This window comes from Erythrolamprus reginae, chromosome 4 (assembly GCF_031021105.1).
Source record: "Erythrolamprus reginae isolate rEryReg1 chromosome 4, rEryReg1.hap1, whole genome shotgun sequence".
Taxonomy (NCBI): domain Eukaryota; kingdom Metazoa; phylum Chordata; class Lepidosauria; order Squamata; family Dipsadidae; genus Erythrolamprus; species Erythrolamprus reginae.
The window spans coordinates 34,306,197-34,327,482 of NC_091953.1; the positions used below are offsets into that span (position 1 = coordinate 34,306,197).

The 21,286-nt window shown below is 36.0% G+C and overlaps 1 protein-coding gene across 15 annotated transcripts in view; it reads left to right on the top strand.

Annotated features, from left to right (window-relative positions):
• ZBTB20 (zinc finger and BTB domain containing 20) overlaps window positions 1–21,286 on the top strand; it is a 635,906-nt gene that overhangs the window by 592,861 nt on the left and 21,759 nt on the right. For 11 of the 15 annotated variants that reach the window (XM_070750021.1, XM_070750012.1, XM_070750019.1 and 8 more), the window contains one exon: window positions 3,616–3,714. In XM_070750021.1, coding sequence (XP_070606122.1) covers window positions 3,653–3,714 — 62 coding nt within the window. In that variant the 5' untranslated portion in view covers window positions 3,616–3,652. The remainder of the gene's footprint in view (window positions 1–3,615; window positions 3,715–21,286) is intronic. The other 4 variants (XM_070750023.1, XM_070750017.1, XM_070750018.1 and 1 more) reach the window with 1 other exon arrangement.

Consider the following 21,286-nt stretch of genomic DNA (forward strand, 5'->3'; position numbering starts at 1 on the left):
ATGAAACATACATACACATGTACATGCATATTAGATGCACACACATACTTGTGACAAAAGATGAAAATATGATATTAAGATTTAGTATGAAAGCACATTCCTAGATTTCGATAAAACAGGGTTCAAAAACAGGAAGAAACAATTTTATAGGCCTTTGGTAGATTCTGCTAGGAAAGTTCCCCACTTTTATCAAACGATACCAGAATAATATCCTATTTGAATGGTTCACTTCAGTCAATAGAAACATAATAAGTATAATAAATAATAAAGAGAAGCTAGATATTTGTACGAATAATAGCATAATAGAAATAGTTGTTCTTTTATTGAATATTACAATTTTTCTGAGTGGATACACAATCTATTAACTGGCATAGTTCAAAAAGTATAGAAGCAACATTTCTCCTAAACTTTAGATAAAAAGAATTAGCTTTTAATTGAAATTGATTTTAATTGGTATTAATTATGATATTAATTTTGTTACTCTTGTTCTGGGGTTTTTTGCCTAATTTATATACTCATAAATTGCTAAATATATTTACTCCTTCAACTAATTTTGAAAATAACATCTGAAATCTGGGAGTTAAAATTGGGAGGCATGTTGATCTTTTTGTTAGGGATAATGTCACATTTAATAGTAATCTAATTTCTTTGTGAATGTGTCTCTGTAAAGCTGTATAAGTGACAAGAAGCATTTCAAATGTGGTGGCATTGTAAATTTGTTTAAAGAACTGTTATGGCAATTTTAAGTACCTTTCCTAATTATTTTAACCAATGATTATGATGATGATGATGATGATAATTTATTAGATTTATATGCCGCCTCTCTCCGAGAACCCCAAGTTAACTTTTTCATAGGAGCTACCTACATTATGGTTCAACATATTATCAAAATATGAATCATGATTCCCAAAACTCAGGATGACTATAGCTCATCAGGAATGAGGACAGGCATTTTGATTTTTTCTCCCTTTCCTCAGTCAGTTAGACCAGATGAGGAATAATTTCAGAGGTGGAAAAAGTCACAATGAAGATAGAATAAAAATTATCAGCAAACTGTAATAATACTACAACGGGTATTAACTAAGTGCAGATTTATTACAGCTTATTTCTATAGGACAGTGAAACAAAATAAATTTAGACACCTTCCAGCATGCAATATATACTGTTGTCTCAGGGCTAATGCACTTTATGCTTATGTACATGGTAAGTAATATGATATGACAGACCATATCATAGAAGTGGGTCTGATTAATGAGCAGCTCAGAAAAGGAGGCCAATAAGCAAAGAAGGGTCACCATCCAATTTATGGAAAGGGGAAATAGAAGTATCAAAGTATTAGTATGAGGAGTTATGCAGAAAGGCCATTAATCAGCCTTGCCCTCAATAAAGAGGCCAAACATATTTTTGCTGGCTTTATTCCTTTGCATGCCCACTTCATGTGTAAACCAAAGTAAACAACTGAAACTGCCTCTTCGAGGGCCTCAATATTTTATAAGAAAATGAATGGCCTTCCTTGAGACTGTGTGTGTGCAGACTGTATATCATCAACTGTATATGTTCTTCCTTATGTGCATGAAGTTGAGTTCTTTGGTTTGTCTGATTTTGTAGGCCTATCTCCTACAGGTTAGCTTTTGCTGCCAGAAGGAAAAGGAAAGGAAAAAGAAATAGTTCCCTCACTTGTGATGCCTTCAATTTACATTTGGTGTGTGTGTTTTAGTGTCACTGGGAGTCCTGAACTATTGGTTGGGCACTGTCATGTTAGAGACAGATGAAATTAATTAATGATATTCATAGAAAATACATCTATCTATAGCCACTATAGTTCTACTGTATAAATGACAGCATCTAAAAAATTGATATTGTTAAGCCAAATGGCATTCTCCTACTGGAGTCTTCTTGGCCTCCTTAGTTCTTAATAGGAATTACTAGTACCCGGAAACAATATTGAAAGAATATTCATATATAAACTATATTTACAGCAGCACGAAGCTTACAACTTCAGCCTGATGATGGTGAATGTGATTTCACCGAAACGTCGTATAGACATGCAAAATATTACACGGGGCAAAACCCGAACTCAGGACAATCTACATACATATATATATATACATATACATATACATATACACATACACATACACATACACACACACACACACACACACACACACACATATATATATATATATATATATATATATATAAATGGATAAAAAGTTCCTTATATTCAAATATAAAATGTCTTAATTGAATGGATAAAATATAGAATAAAATCATTGTTTTCATAACAAGGAGGACCATATTGATTGATTGATTGATTGTTAGAGTTGAAAGGGACCATGCAGGTCATCAAGTCCAACTCCCTGCCTAAGCAGGAACCCTATAACACCCCAGCCAAATGGCAATCCAATCTCCTCTTAAAAATGTCCAGAGTATTGGAGTTCACAACGTCCACTGGAAGGTTGTTCCACTAGTTGATCGTTCTGATCGTCAGGAAGTTCTTCCTTATTTCCAGGTTGAATCTCTCCTTGGTCAGCTTCCAGACGTTGTTCCTCGTCTGGCCCTCTGGTTCCCTGGAGTATAAAGTGATCCCCTCCTCTCTGTGGCCACCCCTCGTATACCTGTAGACTGCTATCATGTCCGCTCTGGCCCTCCTTTTCTCTAGGCTATCCATGCCCAGTTCCCGCAGTCTCTCTTCATAAGTCTTGGTTTCTAGTCTCCTAATCATTTTGGTTTCTCTTTTCTGCACCTTCTCCAGAGTTTCAATGTCTTTTTTGAAGTGTGGTGACCACAACTGAATACAGTACTCCAGGTGTGGTCTGACCAGGGCATAAGAGTGGTATTAAGACTTTCCTGGTCTTGGAGTGTATTCCCCTGTTGATGCAGTTTAGGATTGTATTGGCTTTTTTGTGCGCTGTTGCACATTGTTGGCTCATGTTTAGTTGATTATCCACCAAGACTCCGAGATCTCTTTCGCAGTCGCTACTGCTAAGAGGGGTTTCTCCCAGGCTGTATGTGTGTCCAGGTTTTTTTTTACCTAGGTGAAGGACTTTGATCTAAAGAGAGCTGATCAAGTTCACACTTATAAAATAATGTTTAATTGACAAGTTTTATGACTTCTTCATGCAGTTACAGTTGTTCTTTGCATTATCTATTTTTAATAAAAAATATTTAAACTAATTTTTTAAATTTAAACTATTAATTACCTGTAGCATTTGATCATAGTGAAAATATCTCAACTTATTTTGTTTATTTAAGAGAGGGCACTAAGAAGAATTCTAAGTGACAATATATAAAATTATGCTTGTATTAGGATACAGTATTTCTTTTTTGGGTTCATAATTATGACTGAAAAACATTATTAAGGTAATGTCTAGGTTTGAATTTTCTATTTTCCCATTATGATACCTTAATTTAGTGTTCTGTCATAGCCAAATTACTGATCAGCTCATGTTGAATCTACTCAATTACCTAGTATGGAAGACTGGTTTTGGAAGATATTATTTCTTTTGCAGTTTGATATCCAAAATTATTTGCAATCATTTGCTAAATGTTCATCTTTTATCCAGATAATTTATGAACCATTCCCTCATACCTTATCTTGTTTCTTTTCAGTGCAGGCACAACTTTTCTCCTTTCCCTGCCTCAATGAATGTCTGCACTAAGTTCAAAGCTTGGAGTGATTTACCTGAAGAGTGATATTCAGAAACCACTGTAAGTTGTTGTTGTTGTTGTTATTATTATTATTATTTATTGGATTTGTATGCCACCCCTCTCCGCAGACTTGGGGCGGCTAACAACAGCAGTAAAACAGTACAACAAAATCCAATACTAAAAAACAGTTAAAAACCCATTATATAAAAACCAATCATACATACAAACATACCATACATAAAATTGCAAAGGCCTAGGGGGAAAGTGTATCTTAGTTCCCCCATGTGTGGCAGCAGAGGTGGGTTTTAAGCAGCTTACAAAAGGCAAGGAGGGTGAGGGCAATTCTAATCTCTGGGGGGAGTTGGTTCCAGAGGGTCGGGTCCGCCACAGAGAAGGCTCTTCCCCTGGGTCCCGCCAAGCGACATTGTTTGGTTGATGGGACCCGGAGAAGACCCACTCTGTGGGACCTAACTGGTCGCTGGGATTCGTGCAGCAGAAAGTGGTCCCTGAGGTAATCTGGTCCGGTGCCATGAAGGGCTTTATAGGTCATAACCAACACTTTGAATTGTGACCAGAAACTGATCGGCAACCAATGCAGACTGCGGAGTGTTGGAGTAACATGGGCATATTTGGGAAAGCCCATGATTGCTCTCGCAGCTGCATTCTGCACGATCTGAAGTTTCCGAACACTTTTCAAAGGTAGCCCCATGCAGAGAGCGTTACAGTAGTCGAGCCTCGAGGTGATGAGGGCATGAGTGACTGTGAGTAGTGACTCCCGGTCCAAATAGGGTCGCAACTGGTGCACCAGGAGAATCTTGGCGAACGCCCCCCTCACCACAGCTGAAAGGTGTTTCTCTAATGTGAGCTCTGGATCGAGGAGGACACCCAAGTTGCGAACTCTCTCTGAGGGGGTCAATGATTCTTCCCCCAGGGTAATAGACGGACAGATGGAATTGTCCTTGGGAGGCAGGACCCACAGTCACTCCGTCTTGTCTGGGTTGAGTTTGAGTTTGTTGACACCCATCCAGACCCCAACAGCCTCCAGGCACCAGCACATCACTTCCACTGCTTCGTTGACTGGACAGTTAATTTTGTAAACTCAGCATAATATTACAGCTTAAAGACAAAAAGGAAATCTCAGAACCTTGTAAAAATCTAGAAGCCAACAATGATGTATCAAACGTTGGGTAATTTTAATTTTGGGTTTCATAAAAAATATTCCTGATACTTATTAGTGATTAAGGATCATGTCTGAAATGAATAAAGTTTTAGAAGAAATTGACAACCAATTGAACAGTTATTGTAATTTATGTAAAAATCTGTCTGTGGCATCTGATTTTTGCTTCACCTTGCATTTTCAAAGCACTACCAAAGAATATAGAAACAAAATTGCAATAGTGTTTCAGTTGCATTTTATGAGATTTCTTCTGTTCAATTAAGTTGGGTTTTGGCCTTTCAGATCAGTTGAAAAGCCAATATTAAATAATAAACAAGGCAAACTTAATGGTCAAATAGTGTAATATAAAGCCCATCAATTTAATAAACATTTGTATGATTAACAACAAACAATCATTCACATAACATTGTCTAATTCTCAGAAAATAAAAATTGGGTTGTCTGATGACTTTTTCCCTCTGTGCAAGGACTTTACAAATAGTATCATTGCAATCAATAAAACAACAGATATCATCTGAATCGGTAAAATAAAACATACAGATCTTAATGTGTTATTATTCCAAAACATCATGAATGGAACCCATGCCTTTCTGTGTGTATGAGAATGTACACATTTTAGCATTTCAATAACTAGGGCAGACAATAATTGATAAAATAATTCAACTTGAAAATAAATCTAAATGTTAGAGTTCCAGATCAACAATGGCAAGCAATTTTATGCACTGAATTATTTATCCAACAATTAGCTACGATAATTGTAAATTTGGCTGACAAAATAGGTATGTATTTTCTCCAGCATTCCTTGTTTACCAACCCAGATTAAAAAGAAGCAGTTAATTGGTAGAATATAGAAAACAATATTTGTCTTGATTGATTGATTTATGTTGTGCCATCAAGTTGATGTTGACTTTTAATAAATACATATAGATAAATTTATATAGGTTAGATATCTGAATGAATGTAGTGTGGTATTTTAAAGTGGTGCTGATGAATATGCATTAAAATGAAAGTATAGGGATCATTATGAATAAAAAAGAGATGTTGAGGAAAATACATATTTACATTGTTACATGAGTTCATAAAACTAAGAATTCATAAGTTGATAATCTGGTTATGTTAGAGATGTGTTTGTTGAATACACACACACACACACATATCAAATGATTCTGTATTATATTCTTTATTATGATTCTGAGTACCAATATAAAACATGGAGTACATGGGGTAGACAATACTTGATCCCAGGTCCACAAGGGTAAAGTCTAGAAATGTAGTTTTTTTAAAAATCCAGGATTGTTGCTAGGAGCATATTAAAACAAGTTAAGGATATGGCTCTTCAGAATTTTGGAACTGTAATTTGATATAAATATTGCATTGTTATAAAAATAAAAATTATTCACAGTCATCATTATCTCTAAGCAGAGATGATGCTTTGTTATTTGCAGTAGATCTTAAGACTGTGATACAATAAGGAGTGTGGTGGATCTGAAAATTAATGCCTGAAAGACATTAAGATGTAGGACAGAAAATGGAATGACAAATTCCAGGTTATACTTAAATAGCAAATATTTAGAGAGAGCTATTTGGTCTCTCCAATACTCAGTAAGCCTTCGTGTTATATTAGCTTCAGTGCCTTTTCTTTGCTGTCCTTCAGAGAGCCTTCCAATGCCTATTCCTTTTCTTCAACTTTCTGGCATAATTTGCAACATTCCACCTATTTTCTTAAATAAAGTCTGACAATGTCTCTGTGTGGATGAAGGGCATGAGTCACTATCATTATTTTTCTGGCCCTCATAGCTAGGGTTTTTATTTTTTATTTTAATTTTTAATAAATTTTATTTACATATATATATATATATATATATATATATATATATATATATATATATGTTTTCGTAAATTTTCACGGGTATATGTATGTAGATTGTTCTGAGTTCGGGTTTTGCCCTGTGTAATGTTTTGCATGTCTATGCGACGTTTCGGCGAAATCACATTCACCATCATCAGGCTGGAGTTCCAATCTTTGTGTTTTTGCAAATGAATATTAGCAACTGACATTTCTTCTTAGCATGTAGTGTGGGGGTGGAGATTTGCTTTGAATGTAGCAAATAGATTGGGTGACTATGCTTCCGTGATCTGATTGGTTGGTGTAATCATGGTTATAGAAGGAATGGCATGAAGATTATGAAGTGTTTTGTTTAAGTCTGATTTCCAAATATAAAATTCTAAAATCATAATAATTAAAGGATTGACATATTGATTATAATGAAGTGTTTATTTTGTTTAAGGCTGGTTTCCAAATCTCTGGCAGGCGCGAGGTATCATCCCTTTTATTTAAACAAAAGGATCTCTTTTCAATTTCGATAGCTTCTAGAGAGATTCTTTTATATAAATTCTCTGTTTTGTGGAGTAATTTAGTTTTTTCAAAGTCAATTTCGTGCCCTGTTCTTTTAATGTGCTGGACAAGGGAGGAGGTCTTCTCCTGTTTCTTGACTGCATTCATATGTTCTGCCATGCGCTGGCTCACTCTTCGGTTAGTTTGTCCAATGTATGTGGCTGCACATGTTTTGCAAGGGATTTCATAGATTCCTTGGTATTCTAATTGGATTTTATCTTTGGGGCTCCTTAGGATATTAGATATTTTTTGGTTAGTGCAAAATGAGGTTTTGATGTTATGTTTTTGTAGAATTTTACTAATTTTATCCGTGGTGCCTTTGATGTAAGGAAGGATGGTGGTGCCATTGTCCTGTTCTTGATCTTGTTTTTTGGGGGGTGTCTCTTTATTGATTAGGTTTGTTATTGTTTTCTCTTTGAATCCATTAGAAATTAGTACATCTTTGAGTTTGTTCAATTCAGTTTTTAAGTGCTCATAGTCAGCTAAGCGTTTGGTTCTGGTGATGAGAGTTTTGGCCACTGAGGTGATTTGTGCGGGGTGGTGGTGTGAGTGTGCATTTAGATAACGGTTGGTATGGGTTTTCTTTTGGTAGATAGTATGTCCTAGGCTGCCATTGGGTTTTTTATAGACCAGTACATCTAGAAAGGGAAGTTGATCATTGATTTCTGTTTCCATAGTAAACTGTATTTTGGGGTGTAGGCTGTTGAGATGAGTGAGGAAATTGTCTAGTTTTTCTTTACCATGTGGCCAAATTACAAAGGTATCATCAACATATCTCAGCCAAAGTTTGGGTTTGTATTTGGCTTGCTCTAAAGCATTATTTTCGAAATATTCCATATAGAGGTTGGCTATGACAGGTGATAGAGGTGATCCTATGGGGGCTCCCTCTATTTGTTTATATCTTTGTTCATTATAGATGAAGTATGTATTGGTCAGGCAGTGGTTGGTAAGGTCTAGGATATATTTGGGGGGTTTGTGTTTGTCTTGGATAGCTGTCAAGGCTTCTGTAATAGGTATTTGTGTGAACAGGGACACGACATCGAAACTTACAAGTAGGTCATCGGGTTGTAGGAATATTTCGAAAATAATGCTTTAGAGCAAGCCAAATACAAACCCAAACTTTGGCTGAGATATGTTGATGATACCTTTGTAATTTGGCCACATGGTAAAGAAAAACTAGACAATTTCCTCACTCATCTCAACAGCCTACACCCCAAAATACAGTTTACTATGGAAACAGAAATCAATGATCAACTTCCCTTTCTAGATGTACTGGTCTATAAAAAACCCAATGGCAGCCTAGGACATACTATCTACCAAAAGAAAACCCATACCAACCGTTATCTAAATGCACACTCACACCACCACCCCGCACAAATCACCTCAGTGGCCAAAACTCTCATCACCAGAACCAAACGCTTAGCTGACTATGAGCACTTAAAAACTGAATTGAACAAACTCAAAGATGTACTAATTTCTAATGGATTCAAAGAGAAAACAATAACAAACCTAATCAATAAAGAGACACCCCCCAAAAAACAAGATCAAGAACAGGACAATGGCACCACCATCCTTCCTTACATCAAAGGCACCACGGATAAAATTAGTAAAATTCTACAAAAACATAACATCAAAACCTCATTTTGCACTAACCAAAAAATATCTAATATCCTAAGGAGCCCCAAAGATAAAATCCAATTAGAATACCAAGGAATCTATGAAATCCCTTGCAAAACATGTGCAGCCACATACATTGGACAAACTAACCGAAGAGTGAGCCAGCGCATGGCAGAACATATGAATGCAGTCAAGAAACAGGAGAAGACCTCCTCCCTTGTCCAGCACATTAAAAGAACAGGGCACGAAATTGACTTTGAAAAAACTAAATTACTCCACAAAACAGAGAATTTATATAAAAGAATCTCTCTAGAAGCTATCGAAATTGAAAAGAGATCCTTTTGTTTAAATAAAAGGGATGATACCTCGCGCCTGCCAGAGATTTGGAAACCAGCCTTAAACAAAATAAACACTTCATTATAATCAATATGTCAATCCTTTAATTATTATGATTTTAGAATTTTATATTTGGAAATCAGACTTAAACAAAACACTTCATAATCTTCATGCCATTCCTTCTATAACCATGATTACACCAACCAATCAGATCACGGAAGCATAGTCACCCAATCTATTTGCTACATTCAAAGCAAATCTCCACCCCCACACTACATGCTAAGAAGAAATGTCAGTTGCTAATATTCATTTGCAAAAACACAAAGATTGGAACTCCAGCCTGATGATGGTGAATGTGATTTCGCCGAAACGTCGCATAGACATGCAAAACATTACACAGGGCAAAACCCGAACTCAGAACAATCTACATACATATACCCGTGAAAATTTACGAAAACAAATATCTTGCCTCTACGGGGAGGACACTTTCCTACTGACTAGGACCTATGAAAAACTTGAAGTCAGAAAAGCCTCCATCTTATGTGATCTCACATTCCTACGCAACTGCAGGGACAAAAAAATAATTCCCAAATACTTCCAACTAAAATTCCACCCAAAAACCCCAACCATAGAGAGGATCCTAAAAAGAACTGAATTAGCCCTAATCAGAAATGAACTCCACAAAAAAAGATTCATACTTGATGAAATCAACAAAAGCCTACTCTCTCTTCACCTTAAAATCAGTAACCAAATACACCCTTTACTCTGGGATAAATTCAAACAAATATCAATCTGGAGGGCAGAAACAGAAACCCAATACAAAACAGACACACATAATAAGAAACTCCAAATACTAGAGGTACAGCAAAAACCCAGCCCTCCACAACAACTTATGACCAAAACAGTACATAACATATCAGACAAGATACTCACCACTACAGAAACCAATATTCTTTCAAAAGGATTTAATTTTGCAATAACTCCAAGACGAATACCAACTGAAAATATCATATGTGGAATTGAAACAACTTTACATAAAATCAACCCAGATACTGCTAACAAAATCAGACTCCAAGTCACTAATATTCTGTGCTCTAGTAAACCTCCAAAAAGCAACATACAGCAGGAAGAAAGAGAGGCACTTATCAATCTAAAGAAAAACCAGGATATAATAATCCTCCCAGCTGATAAAGGAAACTCCACTATAGTAATGAACACAGCAGAATACAAAGAAAAAATGAAAAATCTACTAAAAAACCCGGCCTACAAACTCCTAAGCACAGATCCTACCACCTACCTAGAAAAAACCACCAAATCTAAAATCAAGGCCTCTCCCATCAGCGAAGAAATCCAGCAAAAAATCATCCCCAGAGAAAAATCTTCCATATGTCCAAAACTCTATGGCCTTCCAAAAATACACAAAGAAGGAATACCTCTCAGGCCAATAGTCAGTTCTATAGGCTCCCCTCTACAAAACCTTGCCAAATTTTTAGCCAAATACCTTCAACCATATACAGAAACTATTACCTCATATGTTCAAAATTCATCCCACTTTATACAAATAATTAAAAAACAAAACCTACAACCCGATGACCTACTTGTAAGTTTCGATGTCGTGTCCCTGTTCACACAAATACCTATTACAGAAGCCTTGACAGCTATCCAAGACAAACACAAACCCCCCAAATATATCCTAGACCTTACCAACCACTGCCTGACCAATACATACTTCATCTATAATGAACAAAGATATAAACAAATAGAGGGAGCCCCCATGGGATCACCTCTATCACCTGTCATAGCCAACCTCTATATGGAATATTTCGAAAATAATGCTTTAGAGCAAGCCAAATACAAACCCAAACTTTGGCTGAGATATGTTGATGATACCTTTGTAATTTGGCCACATGGTAAAGAAAAACTAGACAATTTCCTCACTCATCTCAACAGCCTACACCCCAAAATACAGTTTACTATGGAAACAGAAATCAATGATCAACTTCCCTTTCTAGATGTACTGGTCTATAAAAAACCCAATGGCAGCCTAGGACATACTATCTACCAAAAGAAAACCCATACCAACCGTTATCTAAATGCACACTCACACCACCACCCCGCACAAATCACCTCAGTGGCCAAAACTCTCATCACCAGAACCAAACGCTTAGCTGACTATGAGCACTTAAAAACTGAATTGAACAAACTCAAAGATGTACTAATTTCTAATGGATTCAAAGAGAAAACAATAACAAACCTAATCAATAAAGAGACACCCCCCAAAAAACAAGATCAAGAACAGGACAATGGCACCACCATCCTTCCTTACATCAAAGGCACCACGGATAAAATTAGTAAAATTCTACAAAAACATAACATCAAAACCTCATTTTGCACTAACCAAAAAATATCTAATATCCTAAGGAGCCCCAAAGATAAAATCCAATTAGAATACCAAGGAATCTATGAAATCCCTTGCAAAACATGTGCAGCCACATACATTGGACAAACTAACCGAAGAGTGAGCCAGCGCATGGCAGAACATATGAATGCAGTCAAGAAACAGGAGAAGACCTCCTCCCTTGTCCAGCACATTAAAAGAACAGGGCACGAAATTGACTTTGAAAAAACTAAATTACTCCACAAAACAGAGAATTTATATAAAAGAATCTCTCTAGAAGCTATCGAAATTGAAAAGAGATCCTTTTGTTTAAATAAAAGGGATGATACCTCGCGCCTGCCAGAGATTTGGAAACCAGCCTTAAACAAAATAAACACTTCATTATAATCAATATGTCAATCCTTTAATTATTATGATTTTAGAATTTTATATTTGGAAATCAGACTTAAACAAAACACTTCATAATCTTCATGCCATTCCTTCTATAACCATGATTACACCAACCAATCAGATCACGGAAGCATAGTCACCCAATCTATTTGCTACATTCAAAGCAAATCTCCACCCCCACACTACATGCTAAGAAGAAATGTCAGTTGCTAATATTCATTTGCAAAAACACAAAGATTGGAACTCCAGCCTGATGATGGTGAATGTGATTTCGCCGAAACGTCGCATAGCCATGCAAAACATTACACAGGGCAAAACCCGAACTCAGAACAATCTACATATATATATATATATATATATATATATATATATATATATATATATATATATATATACAATAACAATACAAGAACAATACAAACACATAAAATTAAAAAGAAAAACATACAAACATAATAGGAAGCGGGCGGGTGCGCAACAGGTCTGTATGGTGGTATTAACTATATACATTCTCTCTAGCCTACTATAGGTAATTTAATAATCTGAATTGCTGATTATTAAAGATAGTTTAATTAACAGAAAATAGAAAATATTATAAGAAAAAAACGAGTAATATTCTCAATTATCGCACATAACTTTATCTCCTTTATACAATTAACTTTAACACCAGGTAAGTTTTCTTTTGCATAGTTGATAATTTAAGGCTTATTTGACGGATTTGGTCTTTTTTTCAAGCCAACGATAAAATAGATCCCAGCAATTGTGAAATAGAGATTCGTCATTATTTCTTAATTCTAATGTTCATTTAACCATTTCTGCACAATGTATAATTTTCTCCAATGTTAGCTCTTCCTGTGATATTTCTTCATTTTTCCACATTTGTGCAAAAGCTATTCTAGCCGTGGTTGTGATATGGATGACCAAATATGTATGATTTTTATTGAGGTGTTGCCATAGAATTCCTAAGAGAAAACACTCTGGGGTTTTGTCTAGATTAATATCTAAGATTTCATCAAGCCAATTTCCTATTCTTTTCCAATAGCTAGGGTTTTTAATTGTCTTTGAATCCAGTCAACTCTTCGACTTTCTTCTTCATTTTCATAATGTATTCATTTCTAGCTTTATTCTTGTATTCAGCATGCTTGATGTTGCCAGCTTGAAGGTATTTATAGTGATTGTCTTCAAACTCTTGAAGTTATTTCCATAGGGCAGATTGATTCCTTCAGTTTTCTATTTCTATTGATAGTGAAGAATGAGTCATTTATCCAATCTAAACTCCATGGCAATATCTAGGCTATACATATGGACAACATTCAGTAGTTTCTCTATTTCAAACTTTCACATCATCCATGTAAAGAAAGTGAGATAGCGTGGCAGACTTTTTGGGATGTTTGGTAGCCATGGCTAGCAGAATTTGCCCAGTCTGTTATTGTTTGCCTACATATACACAACGCTATGGATGCTACTGGTAATTTTTTTAGAAAACCATTCTAGAAACTCTGCTTTTTATACTTTCCCTATCTTGCTTTTTTGCTGTTTTGAAATAATCATGATTATATGTAGAAAAGGAAAACCAATAATGGAGTTGACTCATTATTTTCTGCTATATTGAGATTCAGAATTAGATTACACCCAATTTTTACAAATAATTACATTATCTGGCGCATACGTTGTGTGATTGCACCCATTAGATTCTGTTCCACATTTAAAATAATACTATGTTTTATAACCAATACTTAGAGATATCCAAGATATGGATATATTAACAGCTATCAAGTTAGAATAGCATTCTTGAAATAAAAAAATTACCAAAAATATTTTCAATTATTTTATTTATTATCTAATTTATATAGCCACATATCACACAAGGAAGTGATTCTGAACAGCATATAACAAAACTAAAACAATACATAGCTAAAATGATTACCAATAACAGTAAGTAATAATAATAATAACAGAGTTGGAAGGGACTTTGGAGATCTTCTAGTCCAACCCCCTCCTTAGGCAGGAAACCCTACCCTACTTTATCCAACATCTACTTTAAAATGTCCAGTGTTGAGGCATTCACAACTTCTGGAGGCAAGCTGTTCCACTGATTAACTGTTCTAACTGTCAGTAAATTTCTCCTTAATTCTAAGTTACTTCACTCCTTATTTCCTGTAATTTTTACAGCCCTGTAATTCCTTAATTCAGGGTAGAGTTGGACATTAAAACTATAAGGACAGCTTAAAAAATAATAGCTGAAGGGATGTTAATAATGATGAAGCCAACTCAACAGTTTCCTGGATTTTCCAGACATAACCTTAAACAGCTTAGAAGTGATGAGAACATGCTAAGCTCATGGGAAAGAAGATTCCACAGTGCAGGGGCAATATCAGAAAAGACCAAACCTCCCACAATTCCTGCCAAACATATCACTAGATTATATAAACCCCTAATTTTATTCTAGTAACTTGATCCATAAAAGTATATGCTACCTTATAGAGTGGCAGAATGTGAAAGGACTAATTTTTTTTAAAAAAAGAATGCATCCATTTCTTTAAAATGAAAATTTATAACTTTCATGGGATTTTGCTACAGCAGCAACTCAAAATTGAAAAGAAAAGGCTGCTTTAATCATGAGTATATCCTTTTTGTCAAATTAAAATTAATATAAGAACACTGATTTTTACAAATATTTAAGAAATATGCTTATTAATGTGTAAACTGCAGAAAGAAATTTGGAAGCTAACAGTAAAATAGGCTTATTAATAAAGTTTGAGCATTAATTATTTAATTTAATTTAATTAATTTGATTTATATGCCTCCCAATCCCAATGGGACTCAGGGCAGCTTACAACACCTTGAATAACCAACACCTTGAATTGTGACCAGAGACCAATAGGTACGCAGTGCATGCACATGGAGCATTGGTGTTATATTGGTGTATCTAGGAACACCCATAACAACCTGTACGGCTGAATTCTGGACTATCTATAGTCTCCAAACACTTTTCAAGAGTAGCCCTATGTAGAGCTCATTGCAATAATCTAGATGGGAGATGATGAGGATCTGAGTGACCGTGCACAGAGCCTCCTGGTACAAACAGGGTCTCAACTGGTATACCAGTCGAACCCACGCAAAGGTCCCCCTGGCCACAGGGGTTGGGGGTCAGCTGTGGATCTAGGAGGACACCCAAGTTACAGATCCTATCTGAGAGATTAAAGTCCCCCCCTCAGAACAATTGACCGACAGATGGAATGTCTTTCAAAGGAAATGTCCAGAGCCACTCGGTCTTGTAGGAGTTGAGCTTGAGCCTGTTTATTTCCATCCAGACCCTTACAGCTTCTAGGCACTGGCACATTGCATCAACCACTTCACTGAATTGGCGCGGAGTGGAGATGTATAATTGGGTGACATCATTGATGATATCACATCCCATGCCGTCGGATGATCTCACCTAGCGGTTTCATGTAAATGTTAAATAGTAGAGGGGAGAGGACAGACCCCTGGTGAACCCTACAAAGTAGGGGTCTAGGGGTGGACCTCTGCCTCCCCATTAACATTAACTGCAAACAACCAGAGAGGTAGGAAGAGAATCACTGTAAAACGGTGCCCCCCACTTGTAACCCCTCGAGACACCAAAGGAGGGATACCATAGTCAATGGTATTGAATGCCACTGAAAGGTCAAGAAGCACCAGGATAGAGGAAAAACACCTAACCCTGGCCCACCAGAAATAATCCATCAGTGTGATTAAAAGTAGTTTCCGTGCTTTTTCTTTATAACTAGCTAGCTAGTTAGCATTTTATATAACTAGCCAACCTAACTTAAACTTAAAGAAAACTATAAAACTGAAATAAATAAATAAATACCGATCTTGACAGCCTTTGTAAAGGGCCACAGGGCCTTTGATTCTGGTGAGTTTTTAACTGCGGCTATAGATTTTTCCAGAGACTTGGGCACAAATCCTTGCTGTCTCCATGGGTCTGGGGTTTTTTTGCACAACATCATCACATCCTTGCTTACCAGCAAGACTACTTTTGAAGAAGAGACAGAAATTGCTCAGAAGGTAAATTTCCCCCTAATTTCAGAGGAGAGAATAATTAGTCTATTGCAAGAAATAATTCATAATTTGGTAATATTTCATTGTGTGGTAGTGGACACAGTGGCCTGGTGGTTAAGAAGATGGGCTTCTGAACAGAAAGGTGAGCAGTTTAAGACTTGAACACCTTCAATAGAGTGAGGTCCTCTTCTTGCCCTAAATCCAGTGATGGGCTGCTACAGGTACGGTCAGGTACATAGAACTGGTAGTAAAATTTTGACTCCCCCCCCCTCTGTGCTCTGGGTATGTTATTTATTTATTTATTTATCTATCATCTATTTATTTATTTATTTATTTATTTATTTATTGGATTTGTATGCCGCCCCTCTCCGAGGACTCAGGGCGGCTCACAACATATCAAAAGAACATAGCAAATACATCTAAAATCCAATTAATATGATTAAAAAGACTTTAAAAACTCCAATATAGTTTAAAAGCATTCATCATAATTAATTCAACAAAGCATACTAAAGCACTCGTGGTCAGGGGGCCGGACTCTAATGACCCCAAGCTTGGCGGCATAAATAGGTCTTTAAACTTTTAGGGAAGGCAAGGAGGATGTGGGCAGTGTGAATCTCCGGGGGGGAGCTGATTCCAGGGCCGAGGCCTCCACAGAGAAGACTCTTCCTCTAAGCCCCACCAAACAACATCATCTGGTTGACGGGACCCTGAGAAGGCCAACTCTGTGGGATCTGACCAGGCACTGGAATTCGTGCGGAAGAAGGCAGTCTCAAAGGTTTTCTATCGCAGTACATGAGGTTGAATATGTATAATTTTAGAAAAGCTGTGTATGTGTGTACATACACATACAGTTTATATAGTAGATAATGTATATTTTTGTGTGCCTGTGTGTAATATGTAAATAGTATATTTTGGATGTTCAGTAATAGTAAATAAATAGGGAAATTGTATCTCTTTGAGGTGAGGAAAGGCCAGGCACCCTAACTCAAACCCTTGACGTGAGTGAGGTCAAATTGGCCACCTTTAAGGCAGTCACATGACTTTAAGCCAACCCCCCTGGTCACATTTTTAATTGTTTTTTTAATTGATTTTAAAATATAGAATATAGAACACACACACACAACATACAACAATTGCTCAGTGATTGGTGTCCATCAGCAGACAAACGTTCACACCCCACCATCAAATTGGGGGTGTTTCTTATATATACCATTTTAACTCAAGAGCAATATATCTATTTACATATTATAAAGTGATTCCAATTTATTCCTTGTAGCTTGGTCTCAGATTCTACTAATCATATATCGTCTTGCCTTGTCCCATCATCCCATCAGTTGTCGCAAATCAATTTCATTAACCGAACTCATCCTTTTGTCCATAATCTCAAATTGAATATGATCCACCATGTACCGGTACCAATTTTGCATTGTCCATTTTGTCGCATCCTTCCAACCTAAAACTATTACTGCCTGAGCGCTTTCATTCTCCCATCACATTGCTTTTAACTAATACTGCCATTTCCTTTGTAATTGTCCATCGTATATTTAACATCCTATTAATATCCTCTTGCACTTTTTATCAAAAGTTCTGCACTACTGGGCATTTCCAAAGCATATGCATAAACACTCCTTCATCTTGACACCCATGCCAACAAGTATTTTTAACATTCTGCTGGAAATATGCAAGTTGAACAGGCGTGTGATACCACTTATGTAATATTTTCCTTCTCATTTCCGTAACCCTTGTATTCTTAACCCCGCTGGTCACATGATCATCAAGCCACTCCCACAAAGTAAGCCATGCCCACAGTGTGGTGGTAAAAAAATTTCCAGCCCTTCACTACCTAGATCCTGCCAACCTAGCAGTTCAAAAAGTACACAAATACAAGTACAACTTTGTATTTGTACAAATAGGTACAACTTCAATGGGAAGGTAACAGCATTCCTCGGTTTATAGTCATGCCAGCCACATGACCAATTGTATGGTAAAATTTTATGGGAAAAGTTGCAGTTTTATAGATCTTCTTAAGTAGGTTATCTTCCATAACCAAAATTGTTATGAAAATACATTTCATAATCTTTATGATGCCAGTGACTCAAAAAGGTGGGGAGTCGATTTACTTTGTTTGGGTACATTAATATCTATAACCCTTAACATTTTCCTAATACTTTAAGAAAACATTTTAGTTTCAAAAAAGTAATGCATTAGAATTCAAAAATAATGTGTTTATGGTAGGTTTCAATATTGCCTAGCCATCCTGTAATGGTTGCTTCGGAGTCTTCGGAGAGGGGCGGCATACAAATCTAAGTAATAAATAAATAAATAATAAAATAAATAATTGTTTTTAGGTCTGGTCAATCAACATATTTATTTACCTTGTAGATTCTTGCATACCATTTTTAAAGAAAGGAAAGGGGAAAAGAGATTCATATCTATCAGTTTGTCTCAGTTCAGTTTCCATTTTCTAACTGAGCAAAAATGTCATTGAATTGTGTAATTTTAATACTTAATGACAAAGATTCTTTAAAGTGTTTGTAGCAAACCAACATAATAACTTGGAGCAAAAAGATGAAATTCTCAAATCAATGTAATCTGAAACCAGCTGATCGCTTGCTGCCCTCTAGAGGCTATTTTTTATAAACGTCAGCCACCATGGTTTCACAAGAACTTTCATCTGCTGTGTTTTTTCTTACCATACCAAGCTTATATAATTCTTTTATATAACTAGAGACAATGTTCTTGATTAATAGCAAAGTGGCTTGCCCTTTGTTATGCTATAATGTGTTTTTCTGCATATTTCTTCATTTCTGATTCTATGAGGGTGCAGAATTACTTTGTAAATCTTCTTTTTTGCCTATGAAAAATCTTTGGGGGAGGTGGGAGAGAGTTGTTTTATTGCACATGTTCTTTTTTATAATAAAATCCAGATTTTGTTTGTACAATTCCATATTGTTTTAATGTTAAATACAATACTTTATATAATTTGGATTTGTTTATGTGTACAACTCAAAGATATAACCCCTAAACAGTCCTCTTTTCTCAAAATTATTTTTTTACTTCTCTCTACACAAGTGATCTCTTTTAACTTTTGTTCCCTTTTTATAATTCTCTGTCCACTATTATATTAGTATTTATAAACTGAGCATAAATATTGAGGTCATTAGCTTCACTGTTCATTCTAAACAGTATTATTTGTGTAATATTTGTAACAGTAATATTTAGAGCTTGAACAAGACATGACTTTCCAAAAAGTTTTTCCTGATTTCTGGAAAAGTATAACAACATTGGCTTTGAAATGGCACAGGTCCCCATTAGAATTGTATTATTTTAAGTGTGTCGTACAGTTACTCACTTTTTCAGCAGACAATAAATTATACTAGGATAAAACTAGGTTTTTGGAGAAGAGAGTTGAGATAAGTAAAACAGTGATTTAACTGCATTAAACAATGATTTAATACAGTACCCAGTAGTGATCAACCTCAGTCACTGAATAACTTAGTTCATGCAGAATATCACATTGATATGGACAGGTAATTTTCGATGGCTAATCCTAATCTGAGGTCCTCATAATATACTTTCATTTCTCTATGCCTCTGTCTGAAAACATGTTTTTTTCTGAATGCATATATTTTTTTCTTTACAAAATATGTTTATCCAATATTTTTAAAACATATTTCTGTGGGAGGGAAGGAATGCATGCAACGTCCTTTATTCTATAAATTATATTAATCTTATTTTGGAGTATGTGCTATGTATGTACAGTACAGTGTTCCCTCGATTTTCGCGGGTTCAAACTTCGCAAATAGCCTATACCACGGTTTTTAAAAAAATATTAATTAAAAAATACTTCACGGGTTTTTTTCTATACCATGGTTTTTCCTGCCCGATGGCATCATACGTCATCGCTAAACTAAAAAAATTTGCAAATAAATAACAAAAAAAATAATTATTGTTAATAAATAATTATGTTAATAAATATCAGGATTACTAAGTGTCTTATTCAACGGTGAGTACCAGTAATAATGATGAGTAAATGGATGTTAAGGGAATGGGAAATGGAAATTTAGGGGTTTAAAGTGTTAAGGGATGGCTTGTGATACTGTCCATAGCCAAAAATGGTGTATTTACTTCCGCATCTCTACTTTGCGGAAATTAGACTTTCGCAGGCGGTCTCGGAACGCATCCCCCGCAAAAATCGAGGGAACACTGTATATGTTTCATTTGAGAATGGCCGCAGGCTATGATAGTTTGTGTCAGATGGCTATTCGCTATTGTGTAGATCAAGAGTAGCGATCATTTAAGAGAAGCAAGCCATTATACTTCAAGAGTTGTTGCAAACATTGTCCAAATATTCCACCAAATATCTAGAAACTTGCACAGAAGTGATCATTCTCAGTTAAAGTCAGTGCTAATGCCCTATATGATGGGTACATAAGGTATCTTCAGAAGCTGCAGAAACAGCCACTAAGTGGTCTGTTTTATTACAGCAGACACTGTGGTACAAAGAGAGAGATGAGCTAAGAAGATAGGAAGGGGAGCTGATGGTCATGGCTACAGATGTAACCACACCAAATACTACAAACTGATCTCCATAAAAAACAATCAATATGGCATTGCAAAACAGCAGCTATGACAACTCCTCATCCCATGCTTCTTAAATAGAAGAAATTATTTCTAGGAGTGTTTTGAGACTTCCCAGGACGAGCCATGGAAAGGTGAGCTGGCTATAAAACCATATATCTTGATAGTTTAATTAAACAAGAGTGGTAGCTACAACTACCACGAGGAAATTAAAGCTCCTATTGTCATGGCAGGAACAGCCTCTGGATAGAAAGCAGGGGTAATTAATATGATAATTTAGGAGGAATATCATGCAAAGAGGCCTTGCATGAGGGACTGGCCCAAGAGCAATTTGAAAAAGATGAATCTGAAAGTTCTGGAAAATACATGGACAATTGTAATGTCTTTTGAGGATGACTGTAGGATCTCTCCGTCTTCTAGCACAAGCAGACATCATCAACAATCCATACGCAGATATCTTATAAGACTTGGCAGTTGTTGGCATCAGGGACCACTGGAGGTACCCTTATTTACAAGGTTCCATTGCGGAGACCTAAGTATAAGGAATATGGTGGAAATAATTTCTGGGTCTGAGTAAGGGAGAATGTGAAAAGGAATATGATTCTGTAGCTCTCTAGCTCTCATTCTCTAGCTCTCATTTGTTGTGTTTGTGGAATTGCTTTGGGTTTTGTCTCATGGGGATGGGTGGTAGCAAA